At 42.5% G+C, this 24,489-nt stretch overlaps 1 protein-coding gene across 2 annotated transcripts in view; it reads left to right on the top strand.

Moving 5' to 3' along the window:
- Window positions 1-855: 855 nt before the first annotated feature.
- Window positions 856-24,489, top strand: part of ADAMTS3 (ADAM metallopeptidase with thrombospondin type 1 motif 3) — a 133,595-nt gene continuing 109,961 nt past the window's right edge. The window contains exons 1-4 of one of the 2 annotated variants that reach the window (XM_032186726.1): window positions 856-875; window positions 5,132-5,195; window positions 8,489-8,516; window positions 16,459-16,865. In XM_032186726.1, the coding sequence (XP_032042617.1) occupies window positions 5,172-5,195; window positions 8,489-8,516; window positions 16,459-16,865 (459 nt within the window). In that variant the 5' untranslated portion in view covers window positions 856-875; window positions 5,132-5,171. Of the gene's footprint in view, window positions 876-5,131; window positions 5,196-7,617; window positions 7,727-8,488; window positions 8,517-16,458; window positions 16,866-24,489 lie in introns of those variants that run through there. The other variant, XM_032186725.1, reaches the window with a different exon arrangement.

Consider the following 24,489-nt stretch of genomic DNA (forward strand, 5'->3'; position numbering starts at 1 on the left):
CATCCTAACTGTGGGGAGAATTAATAGAAAAGAATTAAAACTGACTTGGAGCTTATTCTAATTTTCTTTCAGCTTTAGAGAGAACAACTAAGATGCAAAATGCATTCAATGCAAAGGTAGCAGCATAAAGTACTTGCCTCTTTTCTTTATAAGTGCTGGCATAATATACTCTGAAGCTGATGTGTAGGGGACGGGAGATAGCCTGAAATTTCACATGGTCCTAGTTAAAATGCCCTTTGAGCTATTGGCAGTTTACAGGAACAGTGGTGTCTCTTGGGTTCCAACTGTGGTCATTATTAAAATGCTTACAAAAGAAGGCACTACTGGCAACCATCCTCAAGCTGTTATTTTTATTCTTATGACATAGAATGACCTTTTGTAATAGAATCAAGGAAATGGAAATAACAAAAACTACTGACATGACTGACTTGTAGTGTTTTGTGAGGTAGTAAGATAACATCATAACGCTTTGGCGTAGGCAGCTTCAAATTAGAGCTGAATCAGAAATTCTCAGTGGCTTGGTTTAGGAACAGTCTTTCAACAAGATATTATTGATTTTTATATTTCATTTTATTATTTCTGTGGTGCTGCTTTTGTCTTATCTGGTTTTAGGGTGAAAAGCTAGAATCATCATTGTGTTTCTGAGAGGTAGGGGAATGCCTAAGTGTGAACCCTCCGTCTCTCCTTATGGAAACTTTTTGTGTGTGTGTGTGAATCCATGGCAGAAAAGGAGTCAGAGTACTGAAAAATTATTCACTTCTCTCTGTGCAGCTACCCATCTCCTCCAAAATTTCTGTAAGAATGTGACTGAAACCAAAGCACTTGTTAACAAGTTACAAGGGAAGAGTGTTGAGTTCATGAAGCCAACAGAAGGGGTACATGCAATAAGGCAAGATGCTGGTCTGGCTATATTCTGGCTAATCTTATGGCTTTATGGGATTACTCACGAATCAAGGGGCTTGATGGAGTATATGGCCTTTATTGGAAGGTGTTATGGTATTCTTGTTGTCAATCAACAGCATGTCTGGCCTGCCACAAATTAAATTTATGCAGTGTGTGCTTTTAGGGTTTGGGATTGATTCAAAATAAATTACATGGACGTGCACAAATGATAAGTAAAAAGTTGTGTAAAATGAGAAGCTGCAGTCACTCTTCTCAGCAGCATGGTAGGTAGGTGAGTATCTTCCTTCTTCAGTGGGAACAAGTCTTATGTTGATTATTGGTAATGGCTAGGGAAGGGCCAGCACTGTATTCAGCACAGTTGCTTCAGCTGTACACAAATTTCTTGAAAGAAAGAGACATTTGAGGGATTGTCTGTAAATCTCTTGCCCATAAGGAGATTTAAAATTGGGATGTATCTCTGTGGCAGGGTAGACGCTGCACTCAAAGAACATCTCCCAGCATAATTTTCTTCTATAGTAAACTAGCATTGATGGCACTGCTTTTCACAGAATTCTTAGAGGACTTTAAACTCTTTCATGTCTTCCCCTTCTCTGTCCTCTCTCTTCTTATGGCAAGTTTATCTTTACCTGCTCCTATACTGAGAATGTATTCCTTGTTCTGTCCAGTGATTGTTTTATGTGCTGTTTTTGTAAAATGCTGCTAATCACTTTTGCTTAAAAATACTAGTATTTTCATATACTCAATATATGTCTTTTGGGGCAGTGCTTGGCTACAGAAATAATGAATGTTAGTGCCTAAAGGCTTATCTTAGGACTGCAACATTTGTCATACTTTCATTACTTATGACCTTCATTGGTTATGAAGCCCTGGGAATTAAATGTTACTGAAATCCAGTTCCTCGAGCCTGGTTGGCTGCCCTAGCAGAAAGGTTTACTTTGACAATTCCAGAAACTTAAACATGCTGTCACACTTTCACTTACAACAAATGGTATGGAAAGAACGGCCACTTTGTGGTCATAAGAGTTATAGCATCTCTCACATTTTGCAATGGAGATTTCAAGGAATGGATTGGACATTTGCTGCGTTACTTAAGTCCTCAGGCTGTGCACTTGCCAGTAGAAGGCACTGTTCTGCTCAGTCAATTGAATATATGAAGGGGAAAGAGGGGGGGCAGGGGGGTGGGAGAGCAACCTCTGTAAAATATAATCCCTTTTTAAGACCCTGGAGGGCTGATTCCCAGAAGCCAATAACTGCTATTTCTCTCATGTCAGTGGAAAAATTACCGAGTTGTGTGAGTGTCCATCTTAGTGCATCCAGCCAGTGGGGCTGAGCACTATATGTGTATATCATGTGTCTATATACACAAGGAGATTACACAGCTCCCCGCTGTCCACAAGGGAGTATGTATAAAATCATAAATCGGGAATTTCCACAACCAGAAAAATGCTAATGAAAATAAGCACGGATAACACACAACAGTTTCCATACCTCCAGCATACAGGTATAATTTAAGTAAGTAAAATCCTTATGTATGGGCAATTCGCTAGGGTTTTTAAGGCAGAGCACATGCAAACCACATATTAAATGCACTAACTGTACAGGATGATAAAGTATTTTCCATCTGTATTTTCTTCTGAGGACTTAACTTAAGCAGAAGTATTTAATGGGCCTTTGGCCCTATCGGAGTCTATGCAACTTGTGAGGGTCACTGCCTCAGCGCTTCCAGGAACCTCTTGCAACACCAGAACCACAGGTTTCTGTATCAATACCACAGGCCATTGAAAGTTTGGTCTGATTGTTTTTAGCGTGATTTATGGGTATTTGTTTATTCATTTCTTTTGAGGATTTGAGGCGGTTTTAATTGCATTTTGTTTGGCACATCATTTGAAAATGAACCACCTTAAAATAGGAACAATTTTATGGAATGTGTCTAGTATATGAAGTTGTCACAAGTACTGCCTCTTATGCTTCTACTACTTTTTATTTTTCATAACATATTTTACAACTGTAATTTTCATGTCTTACATTTTTCTCTCCAGTTTCCTATGTCCTGTGGTTAAATCTTGACTGTAAATCTTACGCTGCTTTGTTAAAAATAATAGGTCTACTATGCTTCTTCATTTAACAATCTGCTAGATTAATAGTGTATTTAAAACAATTAAATACAGTTGCATGGTTTAATATTCCCAAATGTAATGCACCATGAAGGGGAAACTATAGCCATTTTCATTTATAAAGTGCTTCCATTTCAAGTGCTGTCTGGCAATTCTTGTCTGACACCCTGGTAAACAGATGAAAAGTGTAATATCCAAAAAAGCTTCTTGTGCAGTTTTGGAAATCAAAGCACAGGAGTGGTTGGGTGGCACTTTAGGCTGTAATATTAAATGTGGCATCTCAGCAAAAATGGCTCTTGCAGCTGTGGGCTGCATGACTAGGGTTGTCATGTCAAGGAGCCAGAGAGGAGGTAGTCTTTTGGAATTTAATGTCAATATTAACACTCCTGTGTGATGGTAGTGACAAGGTCTGGAGCTGCTTCTGGCACCTTTGTTGTCTGAATGATCCTGACAAATTGCCTGCAGAGCAGAAAAAGATACATCAGCTGCAGCTGAGACCCTGCTGCATGAGGACAGTTGTAAGACTAATTGTACAAACCTGCAGCAAGAGATGGGTTTCTGTATAAGAACTTAAAATTTTGTTCTTGTATACCCCTGGCTTTTGGGGTTTGGTATTTTTTTTGCAGTAGTATGACTACAGTCCTTAGACTGAAAGGTCTTTGTGCGTGGCCTTTTTATTGTGTGCACTCACAATGCCTGTTACAATGGGCTCCAGCCCATGAATAGGACCTCAGGCATTACTGAAATGCAAATAGTAACGTATTTTAAAAATGAGGCGCAGGCGTTCTTTTCAGATGTATCCTGTTCTAAGAAAGTGATTTATACTGCCTTAGGTTTTGAGATTGCGCTTTAGGCCTCCTGTGTCTCTAATTTGAAAAAAGTAAAAATAAACTCTACTTTTCATTAAGCAAACTTTTAGCAGACTGAAAATCTGATGAGGTCGTTGTTGAGCTTAGGGAGGAAAAATTAATCCACACTAACACTGAGTTTATAAGCACGAGGGGTGCAGTCTTACTGAGGAGGGCTACAGCTTTTCTCAGTGAGAGAATTGCAGGCTGAGAGCCATGAGGAACCTTGGAAATGAGCACAAGCCAAAGAGGGTGCCCTCCTGCACGCTCTGCAATCCATTGCCTGTGGCCAGCTCTGCCCACAGCACTTACCTGGTGCAGGCTACAGAGGAGTTGCACAGGTACTCTGGTTCCATGGGAGCACAGTCTGGGGCTTGTCTCCCTGTTTCGCTGAGGATCATGCCCTTTGTTACACGTAGATCAGGACATGCCTCAGAGTAAAGGAGAACCCAAATTAGACTTTGACAAAAAAGCTGAATTTCAGCAGAGCTGGTATTTGGATGTTAAGAGCAAACACTGCTTTTAATGGTAAAGATGAAACAAAGAGAAAAGTCCGAGCATTGTGTAAGAGTTGTGATCTTCAGGTTGTGGCAGGAGACAAAGAAGGGAAATGAAACTGTAACTACCTTCTCTAGATGATCTTATGCCTTTTTTCTGAACCAGCCAGCAATAACATTTGCTCTAGAAAGATGTCCTCCATGGCCTGCTACTCCTATGGAAATAGGCAACCATCTGCACAATGCTTAGAAAATATTTTTAGCTTTCTAAAACAGACATTCAAAGTAGATGTCTCTGTCATCTTAAATAAGCAGCTTGTTTTATCCCTGGCTAATTTTTAGTAATATGTCTATCTTGGAAAGAATAGAATTAATGCTTTCCAACTGGCCACTATTGAGAGAGGTCGTCAACTTACAGACTGCAAAGAACATAGTAGGTCAGAAAGTCAATAAATTATAATGTGGAGAAGAACTTTATTCCTAAATTTCAGGAAATGTCACTGCAAAACGGAATATTAGACAACATGTGAGTACATGCTCAGTGAAGAGAAAGTGATTTGTCTAGGTTATGGATTTATTCACAGATGTTATACTCAGGTTTACCAGGGGCTTGTCTCAAAATATGTTAATATTTGAAAGCTGATATTAAACAGGAGTGAAAAAACTATGGTTCATTTCTTGGTTTCATATAGGGAATATTGTTCTTTAAGGTTTCTCTGTTTGAGTTAATGTTCCAAGTAAAACTTGCTTTGAAATTGTTTTGTTGCAGGCTCTTCTGCTGTGAGAAGCGAGGAGATTTCATAGAAACCATGTCCTGGAGCCATTTTAATCAGGTAATACCACATTTTACTTCAGCATTGAGTGCTTGCTCCCATAAATATTATTCTTGCTATTCAAATACTGCTGTGCTCTTCACGCTCCAGAATCGGGCCCCATACAAAACTTTAGTTTTCTGTTCCTCTTTGCTTCAGAGCTTAATCTCAGATTCATATAATATTTGTAACTGTAAGTGCAGTGCATCCACAGAAACTGCACAAACACAGAAAGCCTATCTGATGTAGTGTTAGCAGGAAGAATTTTAGAACTGCAAATACGTAACGGATTTTTAAGATGCAAATATTTATGTGCACACATACACAAAAAATGTATGTATTTATGTATACTTCGTCTAATATATGATTTCTTTGATAATGGTATGTCCCAACTGTGCTGTTAGAGATGAAAAATGTCTTAACAAATTAAGACAATTTTGGGAAGTTGATTTACGTTTGTATATTTGTGATACTCAGTCTTATTTCATATTAGAGATACCTGATAAGATGTCATTTTAACACCTTATTGTTGCTCTGTTATAAGTCCGTCAAACCTTGGTTCTTTGCTCTCAAAAACAGCAGAACAGAATATCTGCTCTGGTCTCCAGATCTGTCTTTGATGTATTTTTATATTTCTTTGGTATTTAGAAATGTTTTTAGCTAATTGAGAAAGGCAAGTGAAACTACCTAGGACACCCAACTTTATTGAAAGACCATGTTTAGGATCACATTACAAAATGCCTGAAGTTTGGCTGTTGGTGTGCACTGTGTCGCAGCTTTCTGCTCAGCAGTGCCCCGTCCAGCGCCTGGGTGACAGGGAAGCAATCAGAACTGGTTCTCCTGCAGAAGGCATCACCCTCACCAGTTCCTCACAGGTATTCCCCACTATGGGGAACCTGACCTTGTGCATTTGTAAAACTGTCAGAAAGAACTTGGCTTGGAACTTCAGATTGCTAGATAAAATGGGAGAAAGAGATCCAGTCGGGAATTGCTCCTGTAATTAGCCTAACTGCAAAATAGATTGTGCTGGTCCTTAAATTCACCACAGAAAATGGATGGCTTGCAAAGCACTCAGGTATGTTGTGGTGCAGATAAACCCACAAGGAAATCAATGCAGTGGTTTTCAGGGTTTGAATAATGTACAATGAGTAAGGCCTGAGGTCACATAACTAACATCAATGAGGGAAATAAAATGTCAAACAGCCGTGTGTTAAGGGAATGGCACATAATATTGTGGAGGAAAGAAAGCATTAGCTTGGCATTTCTGAACTGTCAGTTGTGACTGACAATTTTAATGGATAATTACGTAGCTGGCATTTACAGGATCTCAGCTTTCTGATTGTGGTCTTTCCAAAAAGTGGCTCTTGTGCAGTGTGCATGTGCCCAGTTATAGTGGGCTGATTGCAGCAGCTGCTGTGCGTTCCTCATTTCCTTGTGTACAGAAATGGTCTCGGTAATAACAGGCATTAGATTTCCACTTTCTTGGAAAATTGGTTTTGTTTTGTTTCCTGAATGAAGTGGGTGCAGTTGGGGAACTGTTTTCTCTGGGGCAGCAGGGCTGCTCCACAGCCTGGCACAGGCTTGAATTAGTCAAAGGCTGCAGGTCTGGCTCTCTTACATGCTGCTATGAGGCAACTTGGGTTTAGGAGAAACAGTACTTGCTTTCTCATGTAGATGTGATGGATTCTGACAAGCAGCTCGATTTTAAAATAGATGATTATTATGGTTAGGCTTTCACACATTTATTCCGAAAACCTTCAGATAGTTTGTGCTAGCTGGAGGCCAGCAGGCTCACTTTGGTCAGTCATGAGTTTCCCATGAGTAGGAAATGGGACTTGTTATCCTAAAGGTCTGTCAGAACAGGACGATTTTAATTTGGATCCAGCTGTTCCCGTGTTACCCATCTCTAGCTGCAGGAGATAATCCTGAGTCTGGCAAATTTCAGTCCTCCTTTCGAGTACCGCAGGGGCGTTTCACCTTGGCTCCTTACAAAGACAAGCCGCTTGTCGAGCTTTTGGCCCGTTTCCCCTTGGGGCTCGCTGTCCATGCGGGCTGTGCCGAGTTTTGTGGGGCCGGGGAGGGGGGGGTCCCGCTCCTCAGCGGCGCTGCCGGAGGGGGAGCGGAGCGCGGCCGGGGCCCGCCCGCCTCAGGTGCAGCCCGGGGCCGAGCCGAGCCGAGCCGGGGCTCTGGGCCCCGCCGTGGGTGTGCGGTGCTGCGCCGAAGGCGGAGCCGCGCTCGGGGGCCGGTGCGGCTTTATTAGCGCCGCAGGTCGCGATGCGCGGCGCAGGCAGGGCGCAGCGAGCAACAGGAGGCGGCGCGGGCCCGCAGCGCCCAGCCCAGCCCAGCCCAACCCGCCCGGCTGCCGCCGGGGGCCGGCCGAGGCGGGAGCCGGGGGCGAGAGGGGAAGGAGGGGAAGCGGCGCGGACAGCGAGGAGGCGGCCGGAGGGGGAAGAGCGCGCCGGGCGGCGGGCCGCCGGCTCGTGATGGTGCTCCTGCCCCTGTGGGTAGCGGCAGCCGCGCTCCTGGGGCTCCGCGCTGCAGCCGGCCGGCAGGTGAGTGGCGGCGGGGCGGCCAGCCGAGCCGTGCCCAGCCGAGCCGGGCGGCGGAGAGCCGGGGGACGCCGTCGGGCTCCGGCGCTTCGCTCCCCTCCCGGGCTCTGCCCGCACCCCGGGGTCCCTCCGGCAGCCCCGGCCCGGAGGGGCCGCTGGGGAGCGCTTCCTGCCCGCTCTGTCCCTTCTCTCGTCCCGAGCGCGGCTTTTCCCTTCCTCCGCCGTGCGCAGCGCGCTCCCCGGCTCTCCGGCAGCCAGCTCGGAGCGGAGCATCCCCAGCGCTGCAGAGAGCAGCTCGTCCCCTGCTCACCGGAGCTCCGGGGACAGCTCGCCGAGCCCCGGGCCCACGCTGGTGGCCCCGTCCCTGCTGTTGGCTTTCGCACTCCCCTGGCAAAGCGCCGAAGGAGAAGTGTCAACACGCCTGCCCTGCTGCCCCGCAGGACTTGTCCCCTGTAATGACCTTAAATCTTTTTTGGCCACCGAACTTACTTGGCTGCACGGTAGATAGAATGGCTCATTCAGAATCAGGATTCCTTAGCTGCTCGATTTATGCTAGACTTATGAAGGGCTCTGTTAGTATATTGGTGGAAACAGCTGTTTGTTCGGCTGAGGAAAAGTGCCATCCCTGAAAACCAACAGTAGAATTGCAAAAAATGGTGCAATGCAAAGCAAATAATTTTTCAGCCTTCTAGAACCATTCATCTGTCACACGTTGCATTGTAATCACACTAACGACTTTGTGCATGTGTCTCTTCTCTTCTGCAGGCTAGTAAAGAGCAACAGATCCAAATAGGTAAGTCTTTTTAACTATTATTGCTGTTATTGAAAAAAATATGAAAAAAGTAAACTCAACAAACTAGTAGATTTTCTGGAGAAATGATCTGTATGCAGGCAAGCATTCCCTTGTGTATCCCCACACCATTACCACCCAGGAGCATTTGTAGTTTCACACTGCTGTGGCATGACTTGAATTCGCATGCCTCTCATTACAAGCTTTTGCATCCCAATAACTCCATGCTTCCCTTTTTAAAAGAAAACAACAAAAGTTCAGAATTGCAGCATGCTTAAACTAGTTCTCTGAATGCCATGGCGCTCTGGGTCAGACACTGTTTTCATTTCTGTCTTTCTGAATCAAGGAGGAAATGTCTACTCCATTTGGCCAGGGCAGTCCAAGTCTTTGTACCACTTTTCTTCTGTACTGGAAGCATTCATCCTTTAGTGGGAAAAATTTGTTTCATGCCGAGGTCTCTGTGTATTTTGTTAATGGCAGAGTGTGCTGGCTGCAAGCCCGATCGATGGTGGTAGTTGCTTTATAACTGATACACACGTAAGGAAGCGTAGCATCGGCTTTGACATCCATGATGAATGAGAGTACTGAAATGAACGTGCTCATCAGTGCCCATGGGGTACTTCGTATTGCAATTTTAAGCCTGACTCTTTCATACAAACAAACAAAAAAACAAACTGGAAGCTTCGTATAATTAGGAGCACGTGCACACAATGAAATTGTTGTAAATCTGTGTTGATTTAAACTACAGATAATTTAGTGCTGTTTGGGATGGAAGAGGTTATGGAACGATGCCGCAGTCAGTGTTCTCTCTCTGAGTGTCAGAGTGAGGGTGTGCCATTTCACCTGCCCTGTAGTTCACCTGGTTGTGCAAGGAGCCTCTTCAGCATTTGGCCAGAGTTGTTGTCAAGCGCTAGTGTCTTTACAGTGCTCTGGAGCTTTTCAATGAGAGGAGCGGTAGCCGTGGGAAGGGACCTTACGCAATTCTATTTCCAGTTGCCATCAGACTTCCAATTTTTGAGGTTTCGGTTCAGGTTTTGATCTGAGGTTTTGCTCAGAAAAGAGTTTCAAGTATTTGTCTAAATTCTGGAGGTTTTGTCTCAATTTCCAGTTTCTGGCACTGTTTTCCTTACGGGCTTAGGTTGATTTCCACTGTGATCAGTGAATAATGGGAGTTGAGACAGTTAGGTACATTTAAACCTAGCTGGCAAACAAACTTTTTTTCCAGTGGTATGCTGATCCTGTGTTTTATTTCTGGTCGTTTCCATGAGAAATGGATTGTATTTGAATTTCAGAAACCATAAGCTATACAGGAATGCATCTTTTAAATTATACAGTACATCAGATGAAATTCTTTAACCTGGAAAAGTACTTTTTTTCCCTTTGAGTCTTTTCTTTCTTTCACGGTCCCAGTGTTGCTGTAGTCTGGGAACCTTTGAGGCATGCAGGAACCACGGGAGAGAGGTGATGTTGCACAGCAGAGGATGAATCAGGCCCACAGACAAAGCTCCCCAGGGACAGGGACAGGGCTGCATGCTGCCAGTGGGACAGGCTCCGGGCACAGCTCTCAGGGCGCAGCGGAGCCCATGCAGTTGATGTGATCTCACCCTCCTCTGCCTGAGGAGGGGCAGCTGAAGATGGGATGGACGTGGGCTGGAGGGTCTGTCTGCTCACAGATCCACAGGTCTGTGGACTCAAATATCCCCTGGTGTGGTTCAGCATCACAGGGCCTCCTTAGGATGGGTCTCAGTGTTGGTTGGTGCCTAGCAAGGGAGAGCTTGCTGTGTCTCCTCAGCACAACTGCACGGCATCTTGTTGGCTTTTTGTCCAGTCCAGCATGGTGGAGAGTTCTGTGTCTTACCAAGACCAGGTTGCCTATGACTAGCACTGGCTTTTGAGCCACTGATAACATTTTGCTGAGGGAAAATGTGTATTTTGAAAGCAGAACTGTCTAGTAAACACAGACATTGGGATATGTCCTCTGCTTTGTGTTTTTTAACTGTTAATATTTAAAGTAATGTTTTATCCTGTAAATTCTGATTGAAAAAGCATGGCCTACTCAGTTTAGAGGTTTAATGACTACAGTAAAACCTGCATTAGGATTGCCTCCAAATGGGCCGTCCTACTTTTAAGTCCCTATTAAGTGTCACTTTGCATTGGTGTTGTATATTTTGATTTGGCCCAGGGCTGGCTGCTGTCAGCAGCTAATCTTTTTTTGTAGCCTGGAAAGTCACTTAGGACAAATTAAAGCGTATAGGATTTTTTTTTTTTTAAGCTAGTACAGAATGTATTATATAGATAGGGAGTTACCCGAGCTTAATTAACTGCATTAATGCATAATGTACTGCAAATGCCTGGAAACTGTCAAGAGGAAACCTTACTGTTGTCACTGGTGAAATAGTAAGCCCTGAAGATGCTGGCACTCAGGGTGGTGCTACCTCTTCACTTTTCGTGCCTCTCAGCCTCCCACACAGCAGAGCCTCAGCACTGCTCTGTGCTGCTTTTGGAAGAAAACTCTCTGATGTCTAACCTGGAAAAAGTAGGGCCAGGCTGCCCCGGAGCCTGGACAAAAGAAGGCTCACTGGTGTTGTGCCAAGGGACTTTGCTGTAAAACATCGTGAAGAATTTCTTGAGTTGCCTGTATTCCTGGGACAAGTTGACAGTGAAGGAAAGGAATGAGGACACCAAAGAGAAGTGTATGCCGTGTGAGCCTGGATTCTTGCAGTCCCTTGCTTTTATTCATCCAACTCGCATGTCTAGCACCGATGTATGCTGCATAGCTTCATCCCTGTTTAAGTGCAAAACTGTGGGAAAATCCTCTAGAAGTCCATCCTCCCCCTTTGTCTGTCTTTTTATTTGGACATTTCTGCCACCTAAAGGCAGTCAAATACAGAGTGAACGATAGCTTGGGATTGATTCTGGTCGTTTGAAGAGAGGGACCAGAACAACTACTTCATTTCTGGAAACCACCAACCAAGGATGAAGGCTGATGATGAAAACCCCTGCCTGGAATTGTCTGGTTTTGTTACAGCACCATCCTTTCTTGTTATTGAGCAGCACTTGGCTAAGTAATTGAAGCAGCTCTGTGCTCATCCCATTATGGTTATCTGTGGAATGGAAGGGTAATCTCTCAAAACACAGGAACTCATGACAGTCTTTTCACTTATGTACTGCCCTTTTAACTCCTGCAGTAGCAGGTAGTATTTTATGTCCCAGTGCTTCTGTTGGAAAGCTGAATGGTTTTGACATCCATCATCCAATTGGCAACAAGTTTTTGAATTGCATTCAGAAGATGAAGGGTGCAGCAATGCTCTTGAGGTGGTTAGGTTAGCTCCAAGCTTTTTGCCAAGGTTGCTGATCTTCCCTGACTCTACAACCCATGTTCAGATGGATCCTCCAAAAGAAAAGGGAGCTCTGGAAGCTGACGGTTGCTGTCTCATCATCATCTTGTCAGTCTGGGCGAGTCTGGGTCTTGGCATGCAGCCCAGTGTTATCAGGAGTTCCTGCACATTTGTTTCCTTGTGCAGTGCCCAGCCACAGCATCATCTTTGCCAAAACAGTTGTGCTTTTGATATAATTTTGTGGGTTTACGCATTGCTATTTGTGATTGAAATATATCCTAGCAATGTGATGTGGCAGGTAGTTACTGAACATAGCAATTCATCTCATTGCCACAGCACAGAAAATGTTTGGAAAAAAAAATTATGCTGCCAGCACTTGAGTTAGTGGACCTGAATTCACAGGTAATGGGTGAAGGAGCCCCTACAATCAGAAAATTACTTCCTTTGTGGCATCTGGTCCTCTGCAGTGCAAAAGGCTGGAACATGGAGAGTCCAGTTATCTACACTTATTTGCATGCAGTGTGAGCAAAAACCCCATCCGAATAATGAATGTTAAATGGCATTTCAGTATTTGTTAAAAGAAGAGAAGTAATGTCTTCAAAGTTGTGTAGCTGAGTCTAGACATGGAAATAATTTGTCTGGAGTTTCAGAAATTCCTGCTTTTCTGCTGATTCCACTGATTTCTATTTAGACTATGCTTTTGAAATCTTGCTTAAGTGGATATTTATGAATTTGGAATTCTGCTTTTGACATCCAAATGCACAATTTTTGATCAATGTACTTCAAAAATCTTTTGCCAAAAATTGCTCTTCTAAATACAGTTGATTTAAAAAAAAAAAAAAAAAAAAAAGGGCTTTGAACCTCAATTATCCAACAGTTTTACAGTGCAGAGACAACTACTGTGAGCCAGTGGTGTTAATTCTTCAGTTTCATGTGTATTTGGGGGAAAAAATTATGATAGACTTCTTCAGAGGCATTCTCTAACTAATTATGTTTTGGCACACAATGAAAGAATGTGATGTTCTTTCACAAGTGTTTCCTTTCAATTAAACATTGTGCAACTGGAACAGCAGTTAAAAGCCAGATGAAAAAAAGGAAGAAAAACTTGAGGTTAAGTGCTTTTTCTGTTTCTCTGTGTTCTTCTCCAGTCATTCCTGTAAATTCTGAATTAGCAGTAGAGAGTGACTGAAATTTTAGCAAAGGAAAGGAAACACCTACAGCTGGCATAGAGTTTCCTAAGACCATAGAGTCTGTGGAAAAAAGAGTAATAGAAGTCAGTGGAGGATTTTAGATGTCTTCAGTCATGTCACATTTAATTTTAATTGCCTTTGAACAAAAAGCATTTCTTTTTCTAGCTTTGTGTTTAGAGACTCTGGACAGGGCTTTTGCTGACTCAAAAGCTTGACAATTCTTATTTTCCACCCTTTGTTCCTACCTTCTTGTGGCTAGCTGTCTGTTCTTGTTATTAGCAAAAATATCTTTTTTTTTTTTTTTTTTTTTTTGTGCCCCTGCAAGAAGAAATCTGTGGATACTGCTGCAAGATTGCAAAGCAACTTCTGAATTGTACAGTGAACAAAGAATTTGATCACTGGAACTGTGGTCTCTGGCATTGTATGCCCTACTTTGAGAAGGGGGGGAAAAGGAAGAAAAACTGTGAAGAATCTCAGTGAGGTAAAAGCAGTAATGTCAGTCTGTGAATGAAATCTCATCACTGAAGCTCAGGGAGTGTGAGGATCTGGAATTTAGCTTTGACCCAGTTAGGATATACAACCCAGCGGCTCTGTCTCCTGCTCTTGGCCTGATGTCTAATTAATAAAAAATGAGTGTAGAGTTTTAATTTGTTACCATCTCTAAGGAGGAGGGTTAGCAAGCCCGACTCAGTATTCCCAGTGATTAAAATGGGAATTATCCTAAGGATAATATCCTAATTAGGATACCAGTTTTAGAACCTAATCTTGTAGGAGTATGGCAAAAAAAAAGGCTGAGTTCACTGCTACTGAGAAACACACCGTTACTGCTAGCAGTGGGACACAGAGTAAGTTTTCAGAACAAGAAACTTAAAAATGATAAAGAACTTTCCTCTCACCTGGGATATAGTATTTATATGTTATATAAAGATTCTCATAGCACAGAAATATATATGTCTATACCTTCCACTGTAACTACACATTATCTTTCTGTCAAGTCCCTCAGTAACTGGAACGAAAGGAAACTGGAGAAAAAACAGCCATATGAAGCTATTGGAAATGTTTTCCTACAAAAGTCTCTTAAAATAAGCAGCCACTGCTTCTGGGAGAGATGAATTAGGTACTGAGCTTTTTATCTATTAATTTTCAGTTCAAGTGCAATTCACTCTGGGAATGGATAAAATTTAATTCATTTTGTTATATTTATTGGAGGAATTCTCAGTGGTACTTTTTGGTACCCTCTGAGCTACTCAATCCTGGAGTTCTGTAATACAAAAGGTATCAGTAGTATCACTCTAATACTGCTTTAGCTACTTCTCTCAGGAGAAGAAGATCTAGGGAATAATTCTGTCCTGAATGTCTTTTTCACTCTGACGTAGTATAATAAAATGTAGTAAGACTTCAGCTTTGGTGCAGCTTTCAGCAACATTTTGGTCCACAGCTTGGCCTGGCCTGGGAATGTCTCCTTCTCCTTTTACAGCATGAAATCGGACACCGAATATCCCTGATTAATCCAGGTTACAAAGGTCTCACAGAAAAGATAAACTTGGTTTTACAGTGGTGTAAAATTACCTTAGGACAATGGGAAACGTGTGTGTGTCCCCTGATGCATGATAAGCGATAACAGCAGAAGACCTTTCTCTGACCAAAAGAGATTTCTCTTAAGCACTAAGAATGCTATTTTCAGGATGATGTGGTAAGGGACTACACAGAAAGACAGAAAGGGGCTTTTTTCCCCCCTTGTTTTTTCTTAAGTATTGTATTTACATATATTATATACACGTAGGCAAATTCAGAACCCAGTGGAAAGTTTACAAGTCAGCTACTGTTGCTGCTAATTAGATAGGAATCTTGATTTGACCTGTAGTAATCAGGCCAAAATGATAGGAGAGTGATCAGAGGTAATTACAGCAATGCCCTATCCTTGGAAACATACCATGTGTTTAGGGCACATTGCCTTAGCTGAGGGTCATGCCCTTGAGCTACTATAGTATTACCTTAGGATTTCTTTAGGCAGACGACAAGAGTTGTTCTGCTGTTTTTATAGCTTTTGTGTATTGCAGGAAGATGCAAGATTTAGATAGAAATTTGTAACTTAAAAAAAAAAAAAAAAAAAGCTCATCTGCTGCTTTTGAACTCCATTGCTCAAGTTATGCAAAGAGGAAGGGGAATAGCAAGTTGCTGGGTATGGAGATTTATTAGAGGAGATCTACAGAGGGAAAAGTTGCTGCTTTTACTACTTCTAACTGATATAATTTATCGGCAGTATGTGATACTTACTGGATTCTTGTCTGTGTTCCAATTTTCTGGGACTGCATAAATGTGTACACGAATTGCAGTTATATACCAAACATGCCCCTTGATTTTGAGTGTCTTAACAGAGGTGTCAATGCAGGGGCAAACAAGTCCGTTTAAGGTGTATGATGGAGTTGTAGGGAATTTCTTACAAGAGATTTCAGAAGGGTTGCTGCCTCTTCTTTGGCTGTTAAGCAAACCTAAACCCCATGAAAATCCCCAGATAAATATAAATGAATATTTCAGGGTTTTCTCTGCAAGTTTTATGAAAATAGAGTCATGAAAGACCTGCTTCTTGAAAAATTTGGCATATGGAGGATATTTGCATGTGCTTAATGTGTATCCTAGCATCTGTGGTGTGTGTTTATTTGAGGTGTGTACCTGGGCACAGCTCCTTGTGTTCATCCACCTTGGCATGGTCCACATGCTTTTCCTAAGGTTGAAATGTCCTTCCTGTCTAATGATCACTGTGATAACATGATGATCTGTAAATACACTTCTTTCTTACATCTCCTCTGTGTGTTTATGTGATTGTGCAAAGCATTTTTATGATAACAATTAATGTGTTCCAAGTGTTAAAGGCCTTGCTGTAAGGTACCCAAGTGAAGATCTTATAAGCTCGAGCGTGGTAAATAAAGAGAGCAGCTATGCGTATTTTCCATTCGCCTACGTTAGATTGGTTGGTTTATATCCAGAGTAACTATCTAGCACATCATCTAATGCACATTGGTGTGGTGACATTGGCTCCCGTTGTTTTAAAAATTATGCAAAGGTTTGTATTGGTCTCCAGCTGAACCTGTCAGTGGAGTGCTTTAGAGTAGCTCTAACAGGAATCCTAAATTGGGAATACTGGAAGTGGAGGTATGAGTAGGAGGGATCCAACATGCACTGCATTTGATGTTAGGCCTAAAAACTCAGTAGTTGTATGTTGTATAATAAATTGGCTGTTGCTGGAGTGTTTTCTGCTTGAATGTTACCCATGGCAGTCTGACTAACAGCTTGTTGCATCCTTGCATCACTCTTTGCTCTGTTGACATACACTTCTGCAGCTCTGCATTCAGTCTTAAGGCTCGTTCCATGTTCTTGTTCTAATTGTAGTTTGTTTTGGGGTATTTCTCTTGGCAGAATTACCAAAAAGCAGACCAAGACCGTATGGGTTAGTGATTCCAATTAGTACCAATGCAGATGGAAGCTATATCTCCAATATACTCTCTGCAAGCCATCAAAGAAGATCAACGCGGGAGGTATCCCAAAGCCCCAAACAGCTGTATTTTAACGTCACTGCATTTGGAAGGGAATTCCATCTCCGGCTGAAACCCAACACTCATTTAGTGGCTCCCGAGGCGGTAGTGGAGTGGTATGAAGACTCTGTGGAAACTGGAAATGGAAACGATGCTGGTAACACGAGTCAGACTGGAACTGCTACAGAGAGGTTATGGAAAAGAGAGCCACTGTGGACCAACTGCGCCTACGTGGGAGACATAACTGACATCCCTGGAGCTTCTGTTGCAATTAGCAATTGTGATGGTCTGGTAAGGCTTCTTCAGTGGTGTTCATGTCAGGTGTTTTAGCACTTTGCACACAGCTTTTATTGCTTTTGAGTACACAGCGCTAATGATACCATTTTAAAAGCTTCCTTTCTTAAATCCCTTAGAAAATGCCTCAGTATACATTTATGCATATAGTCTTTTGCTTTACTCTGGGATAATTGCTTGGAGTTTGAATGAAGTCCATAATGTTGGCGCGATGAGAGAAAAGAAATCAAACCTGCTATTTGTTGGTTTTCCTTTTTACTTTCATGAGGTGTTACAAATGGGAAAATGAATAATGAAGGTATTTTAACATTTAAAATAAGATCTTTTGGTGAGTGAGCATAGAATCTGGTGTCGAAATCATCACTGTTTGCTTCTTGGGCAGCAAATTTGCATGCTGCCCTGTAGCCCAAGAATAGCAACAGATTGAAATTTGAAAGGGCTTATTAATAAAATAAACATTTATTTATTTATTTATTTATTTTTACATGCAGTTCTGTTTTTCTCTGAAGGTATCATGAGAATCAACTGGTTCACATCTATAAATGTTTTGTTCTCAAAACTGTGCCGGCCTGACTGCCGCATTAGTTAAAAACGCGTGATATTTGATTGTGGCTTCAGCAGATGCAATGACTGGCTTGGTACACAAATCCCATATTGAAAGACTGGGAATATATTGAGTACACATACCATTCGTTAATTCAATCATGCGGTAAAGAAAGCTAACAATACTTACCTTGTACTCTTTAAGTAGCAGGAGCAATGGTGGAACATGACTGCAACATCCAGGAAGATTAATGTAGTGGTTACTCTACTGCTATTCAGGAGAGGAATCATATGAACAAGTCTGCAACAAGAATCCCTTCTTGGAACTAGGTTTCCCCCTTCCTGTCACATGCCAGAGCTGTTAATGATTTGATTCCATTTTATGATAAGTGCTGGCTAGCAAAGCTCCCAGCTTCTGCAGCGTGCCTCTGCTGTACATAATTTATTTCAGGTAAAGCACTCACTGTATGAGCATCCACATAAATGTCTTAAACTCCTGATTCAACACTTAGGGCTATGCACAACCAAAACTCCTTGACTTTCCTTACTTGAAGAAAAACAAAACAAAACTGGTGGTGTTTACATCTGAGGTTATCAGCTACTGGCAGTTTTTTTTTTTTTTTTTTAAGTGGAATCTGTTGACAGTGTGCTGTGTTTACAGAGATCATGCAGACATCTGCCTGGACAGATAGAGCCTCAGACGCAGCTCTCATGATGAATGAGACCATTGGCCCGAGAGCTGTATTTTAGCAGTAATCCTGAATGAAGTTCTTGCGTTAAGTGACAGAGCACTTTAAGACAACAAATTGGATTAAATGGAATTAGATTAAGGGGTACAGCAACATCGGCAGAGATCGCCATGTGGCTGACAAGCTGCTTTGTGGCGTGCTTTCAGTTAACTGAAATGAGGTAGTTACTGTCTTCACAAACTTCCACATATTTAAGAAGCAGCTAACAGGTACCAAAAGGATCCTAAATAAAGTGCAGGAGGTTTCTGAGTTGTGTGTCATATTGCCACAGCACACAGGAGAAGCCCCTCAGGTGCTTTCCAATGTATTAGGAACTGAACTAGGAGAAAATGTGCTTTTTGTTGAGGAGGAGTGTGTATAAATGCTCCTGACTCTCTGTTGTTTCTTGTCATCTCAACCCAAGCTGTCCTGTACAGTCTTTGTGGGGCTTCTTCAAGCCCCTGAGCCACCCACCACACAGCAGGGTTGGAAACCACCATCAGAGCACAGACATGGTGAGTTGTCTGTGGCAAACTGTGTTGCTAGGACTGCTCCCTGACCTGCCTGCTTATGCACCCCTCTTGCCAGGACCAGACTTCAGCTGCCACTTGAGCTGCTGTGCTGCATTTCACGTTGCTGCCAGGGGGCTGCTGGGCTGGCAGAGAGCTGCTGCAGTGGCTTTACTGCTCCATGTTTTGGGCAACTGTAATGAGAACAGATCATATACTGGAAAGTATCTTTTTTGGAGAGCTTTTGCTTGCTTCCTTCACCTAGCTGTTGTCGCAGTCTTTAGGAGCTCTAAGCAAGTGCGTGTGAAATAAATAATCCTCAAGATTGATGGGATTTCTGTTGGCTTTTTTTCTCCCACCAGCTCCAAGGTTAGCAGAAATAGCTTGAAGTTAGCATTTCTGGCTTCTCTGCTGCTGTACTATGCCTCTCTCAACCAAGCTAGAATATTTGATCCTCAGTGTATCCTCAAGATGTGAAGGGTGAGATGATATGGCTTAACAGAAACTGGAACAACAGTGAGAAATTCTAGGGCCATGTGTCTATTTGAAAGATTTATTTTCGACTTCAGAGGAATTTAGATGCTTGCCAGTGTAGCCAGCTAGGTTGTTACCTTTTGGGAAAAAGAAAAAGGAATCACTATGGTTGCAATTCACTTGGTGTGTAGCTTATAAAGCAGTTTTGTTATCATCAGTGACAGATGAAGAGCACTTGGCTTGCCACCAGTTAGCAAAAGCCCTGATAAATTTTATTTTGTGCATGAGGAGATTTTTAATTATGGCTCTTAAGACACTTGCTTATAGTTGGGCAAAATTATGTATTGCATTAACCTATACTTCATAAAGAGTGCTCAATTTCATATTGTTTAGGGTTTGCTGTCAGCACTAGCTGTGTGAGGTTATGAGGAACACAGCAGTGCTCAATTTTTATTCCTTGATTTCAAATACACAGAATTACTGGCATTTACACCAGTACAGCAAGGTTTTGTCCATGTCTCTTCCTGAATCTAAACTTAGGTTTAAAAACCAAGATACATGAACACTTTTGTTATGAAGCAGTTTACGTATCTGCTTTTGCAGTAAAAGTCATCTGCATGCCATAAGTTTTGCAAATTCCTATCTTCACATCTGTTTAATATCCCTTGAAAATAACTTTGTTACAAAAATCACATGCATGTGCGTGCACTTGTCATGGCAAAAGAACACTTAATTAGTCATGTAGAAGTCGCCCTTCGTTTTCATTACTGCGTTGAAAAAAATGTATTTGTGAGTAACTGACAAATGTTATGAAATGTGACTGACAAAGTATGATAATAAAAGAAACCCTGCAAAGTAGCACTTCTTAATTTCCGTCGGTAAAACTCAGGATGGATGGCTTTGTAAGGCTCATTCTAACTTTGATGTTGTAAGGGTAGTGCTGTGTTTAAGAAAGCTGGTGTTTCCTCGGGTTTCTAGGGTATATTTCTCCAGTTATTTTCATCACAATAGCAGTACTTGTTGTCAAACTATGTATAGAGTTTGTCAAATATTTGCCCTAGTTGTAGCAAAACTTGTAACTGAGTTGCAGACATCAAGCAAAATCATCCTTCCCAGAGTCTAGACAGCACCTGGAGGAGTCCTGGCTTGTCTCAGGTCAGGAGGACTGTGTAGTTTGTAGCTCACCACAGTAATTTTGTCTCTTCTGTATGAAGCTTGCTCTGCAGTGGCAGCCTTTTGAAGTTAAGATGGTGCTGTTGTAGTGCAGCACTGGTGATCTGGCACTGGGAAGGGAAGAGTGTTGATGAAAAACCTAATGCTTTTTCTATTTTACTCTTGTATCATTCTTACATTCATCAGCTGAAAATAACAGCACCCTTTGGCTCTGTGGGCTTGAGAAACTGAAGCCTGTGATCTCTTATCAGAGAAGGGTAAAAGAAGAAAAGCTCTTAATAACTTTGATCTGCAGATGATGAAATCAGTTTCACAGGCAGCAGCCTAGACTTAAGTCCACTTGTTGATCCTTTGCCTTTTCTTTATTTGGCTTTGGCTTAGTAAATGTGCAGAGGCAGAACGTGTTGCAGCACTGGAAGGACGTACCACCGCAGGGGCTTGGCAGGGCCAGGAAGGAGGCTCCATTTACCCAAACAGAGCTTGTGGGCCGTGTCTCCTTCCCTCACACATTCACAGTTCAATTCTTGCATTCCTGTTTTTCATTCTGTCTCCTGCCTGCTTTTCCTTCCTTTCAGTTCCTGTACAACATGTCACCTCGGTGCTCTTCTGTCTGGCCCGTCAGGCATGGATTTAGCAAGGGGAGCCAGGGTTATGAAGGGTTCCAGCTCACCTGCACAAGTTGCACAGCCCCCTCCTATTTACATCTGAGCTGCATCTTCTCTTCTGTCCTCCTTATAAAGATCAGATTGTGCACAGTCACAAACAGCTTCATATATTCCAGTCAGCTTGACAGGCGGCATTAATGGTGCCTTCTCATCTCGATAACTGTGGGAATGGGTTTTGTGTATCTCTACTAATTTAAATTAGTAATTTAATGTAATTAATTTATTAATTAGTAATTAATAATTAATGTATACACCCAAGCAGAGTAGCTGAAGTTAATCTGCTCCCAGGTGAGCATATGCAGGGCAGCCTTCTGGTGTCTGATTTACACGGTAAGTTTCCTGTTCTAAGATGCTACAAGGGCTTAAGGGTTTTGAGTAGTTAACTGCTCAAGAGTTACTGAAGTTTCTGGCCTTGTAATTTTGTTGCTAAGGAAGTATGTTTCTAGAGCAGCATGTGGTTTAGAAAAGTGGGAAAATAATTGCAAGATGTTAAAGCAGGTGGAAGTAAATCAGTTCAAAGCAGATTTCACACAAGGCAGTTTCACATATTGCTTGTGCCTGGTACAGTGCTGCTGTGGAAAATGCAGAAAATGATGAGCTTCAAACAACCACTACAGATGTTTGAGACTGTAAATAAGGAGAACACAGCAGACTTTATGTTTAGAAATAAGAAAGCAGAGACTTCTAAGTAAGTCTCTGCCTTTTGTTTTAAAGAACGACTTGAATTTCTCAATTAGCTTTCTTCCTTTTGTAACAAAATCCTAACAGCTGTTGGTATGTGATGCATTAGATTGCACTTACACTATAGGATCTGTCTTTATGGACATATGTCTACTTGTTTGAGTTGTGATCTAGCTTATATTTTTATTATGTAATGCCAGAAAAGTGTGAATGTCTTCCTTTTGTTACTTGAGCATTAAGCTTACTTGCTTTAAATGAAAGGGCCAGACACAGTATGCTAGATTTTTGATTGTTGACTACCAAGCAAAATCTGACTTGCTTTATCAGTCAGCCTTCAGGTCCAGGGCTGCATACTCTCATTTGAAAGAATGACTGTTTGCAAATGGGAGGTCTTCAGTAGTCTACCTGTCTTCTCAAGTGCAGCTGTTGAACAGGGGGAATCCTTAAAGACAGGCAAACTGTCAGGATCTGTCATTATTTGTGACAGATAATTCCTCCCTTATTGTCATCCCTTTTTTGTGAGGATGTCAAAGCATGAAGGAACTTGTGTATGTCTTTGAAGCTGTTACAAATCAATACTTTTATGCAAGTTTATGTTTAGCTGTTGGTATTTTGGGAGTCTCAGTATATCCTGAGTGTTTGGTTTTGAATATTTGACATTACAGTCCCCTAGCACAGATCTCTTGAAAGGAGGAACAACTTAAATGTTAGTCTTTAACTTTGTGCCTGAATTTCACCCTTCATGAAAGGAAGCTAATGAGAGTTTCCTACCCTTGGTGGTTTTGGCATTCTTTACGTTACTGGTTTTAAAGTGTTTGAAGTATTTGAATGGAAGAATGTGCAGAGATGCACACAGTTGGTTTCCTTTGGCAAATGTGCTGGAGATATTCAGGCTAGAGAGACTTGCACAAAGACTTAAGTCTCATTCAGGGAAACCCATAAAATATGCAGAAGTTAAGGCAGGTGGTTAAGTGCATACTTAGATCTAAGCAGTTTCAGTGTTTTGATTTGTTTCAAATGCTTTTTATTACCCATTGTTCCACCAAGTCTTGAGTAAAGGCGGGTTTCTTGTTCACGTATTGGCACTAATGTATTGTTTCAACGTGATTTCCTCCACACTGGTGAGGTTACGTTACTAAATGAAGAACTGGCTTTCTAGGAGCTGGTGATCCTTTACTCTCAGCATATTGGAAAAGCATTTTGGAGGCAAATGAATTACTGAGGAGCATCTGGTTACAGCATGTGGGAAGTTCTTCTGCTTAATACCAGTGTCTTTAAGAAGGATGTTATTAGGGACCCATCATCAAGCAGGGCTGTGTGTGCTGTGTTTGCTGCTGGGATCATGAGAGCGCCTCGAGTGCAGAGCCTCAGCACGATGGCAGTGAGCATGTGGTGGGAGGCGTGGGTGTGGGTGCTCTTGGGAGGGTCAGGATGCGTCCCCAGGCCCCTCGAGGTCTCTCCTAGCAGTCTCTCCTCCCTGAGGGCAGCAGGGGAAGTTGTGCACTTCCGCTGTGGCTGAGTGGACATCTGGCAATCCGGCACCTTCAGGGAGCATGAAACACAGGGAAACAAAACAAACAGCTACAGGGAGATGGAACCGTGCGCTGCTCCGTGCAGACGGCAGCAGTGTCAACCCAACTTCATGTTTTTACATTCGTGCTACCTGCTGTATCGCCTGCTTCCCACAGTAATTACATCCCTGCCGTGAACTCCCTTGACCTGCCATGCCTGTTCTTACCACTTACATTTTGCTGTACTTGGCAGCCCTGCAGACTTATTAACTGGGCTTGATACGTTGCAGCTGCCTCTTCGGATTGACGGCCGTGGTCTGGTAGTCTCGGTCAGTCGCCGTCAGGCTGGGCTTGGAGCTCGTCCCTGTCACCCCTCCAGTACGCAGCACCTCCCAGAGGCTGATGCAGCCTTTTCAGACACAGTAATCCCCAGTAAAAAAGATTTCTCAAAGTTCAGAAACTTGGAAAAATGCAGTGCCATCATGTTGTCCATTCAGGATTTAAGGCTTCTTGCATAAAACACTGAGGGTAGGAGTATAGAGAAGGGAAGTGATAGTGATGGAAGTAAAATGTTGATGTAGTGCCAAATAATACAGTGTGGAAGATTTGTTATATTCCTAGTTTGTGTCTCCTTGAGGCTGTCACTCAAAACAAGCTGGTACTTCATCCTTACCATGTGTAATATAGTCAGAGTTTATGCTGGTGTTTTCTCAAGCTCCATTCACTTCTTGTTTGATTTTACAAGTTTTTCTAATGGGGTTGGATTTGGGCCAACAATGGGTTTGCCTCTGCCTCACATAGGATCTGACTCAGCCCATGTGTGTCATCCTCTCCTGTCTTACAGGTGGCCCATTCTTGCTTAGAACAAATTCCCTTTTCCCATGCAAGATGTACCTTTTTCTTCTTCCAAAGCCCTCAACAGAACTCATTTTTGTCAACTTTCTTCTGTGGGAGGAAAATGCCAAATAAGTGCCTGCATTGTCCTCAAGATTATAGATACTGTAGGTAGATGCATGAATCGCTGGGAGAGCATCTGCAAAAAGAGACAGAACCAGATGAGAGAGTGGGGAGGAGACCTGAGGCTTTCCAAGCACCAGGAATCCCTCTCCGCCTCCCCTCCCTGTACATTGGGACTGTTACCTCAGCCTAATACCAAAGTAAAATCAAACCCAAGTAAAATGAAAGCTCTTTTTTTTTCGGAGGTGCAAGGCTAACTAACCTCTTTGCTTCAGCAGGTAGTTTTGGAAGCTCATACCACCTTCCTGCCTGCCTGTTCGAGGATGGTGAAGTGGGGAAACCTCCATGCTCTGTGCTTACTGTACACAGTAAAAAGGGTT

Source organism: Aythya fuligula, chromosome 4, assembly GCF_009819795.1.
Source record: "Aythya fuligula isolate bAytFul2 chromosome 4, bAytFul2.pri, whole genome shotgun sequence".
Taxonomy (NCBI): Eukaryota; Metazoa; Chordata; class Aves; order Anseriformes; family Anatidae; genus Aythya; species Aythya fuligula.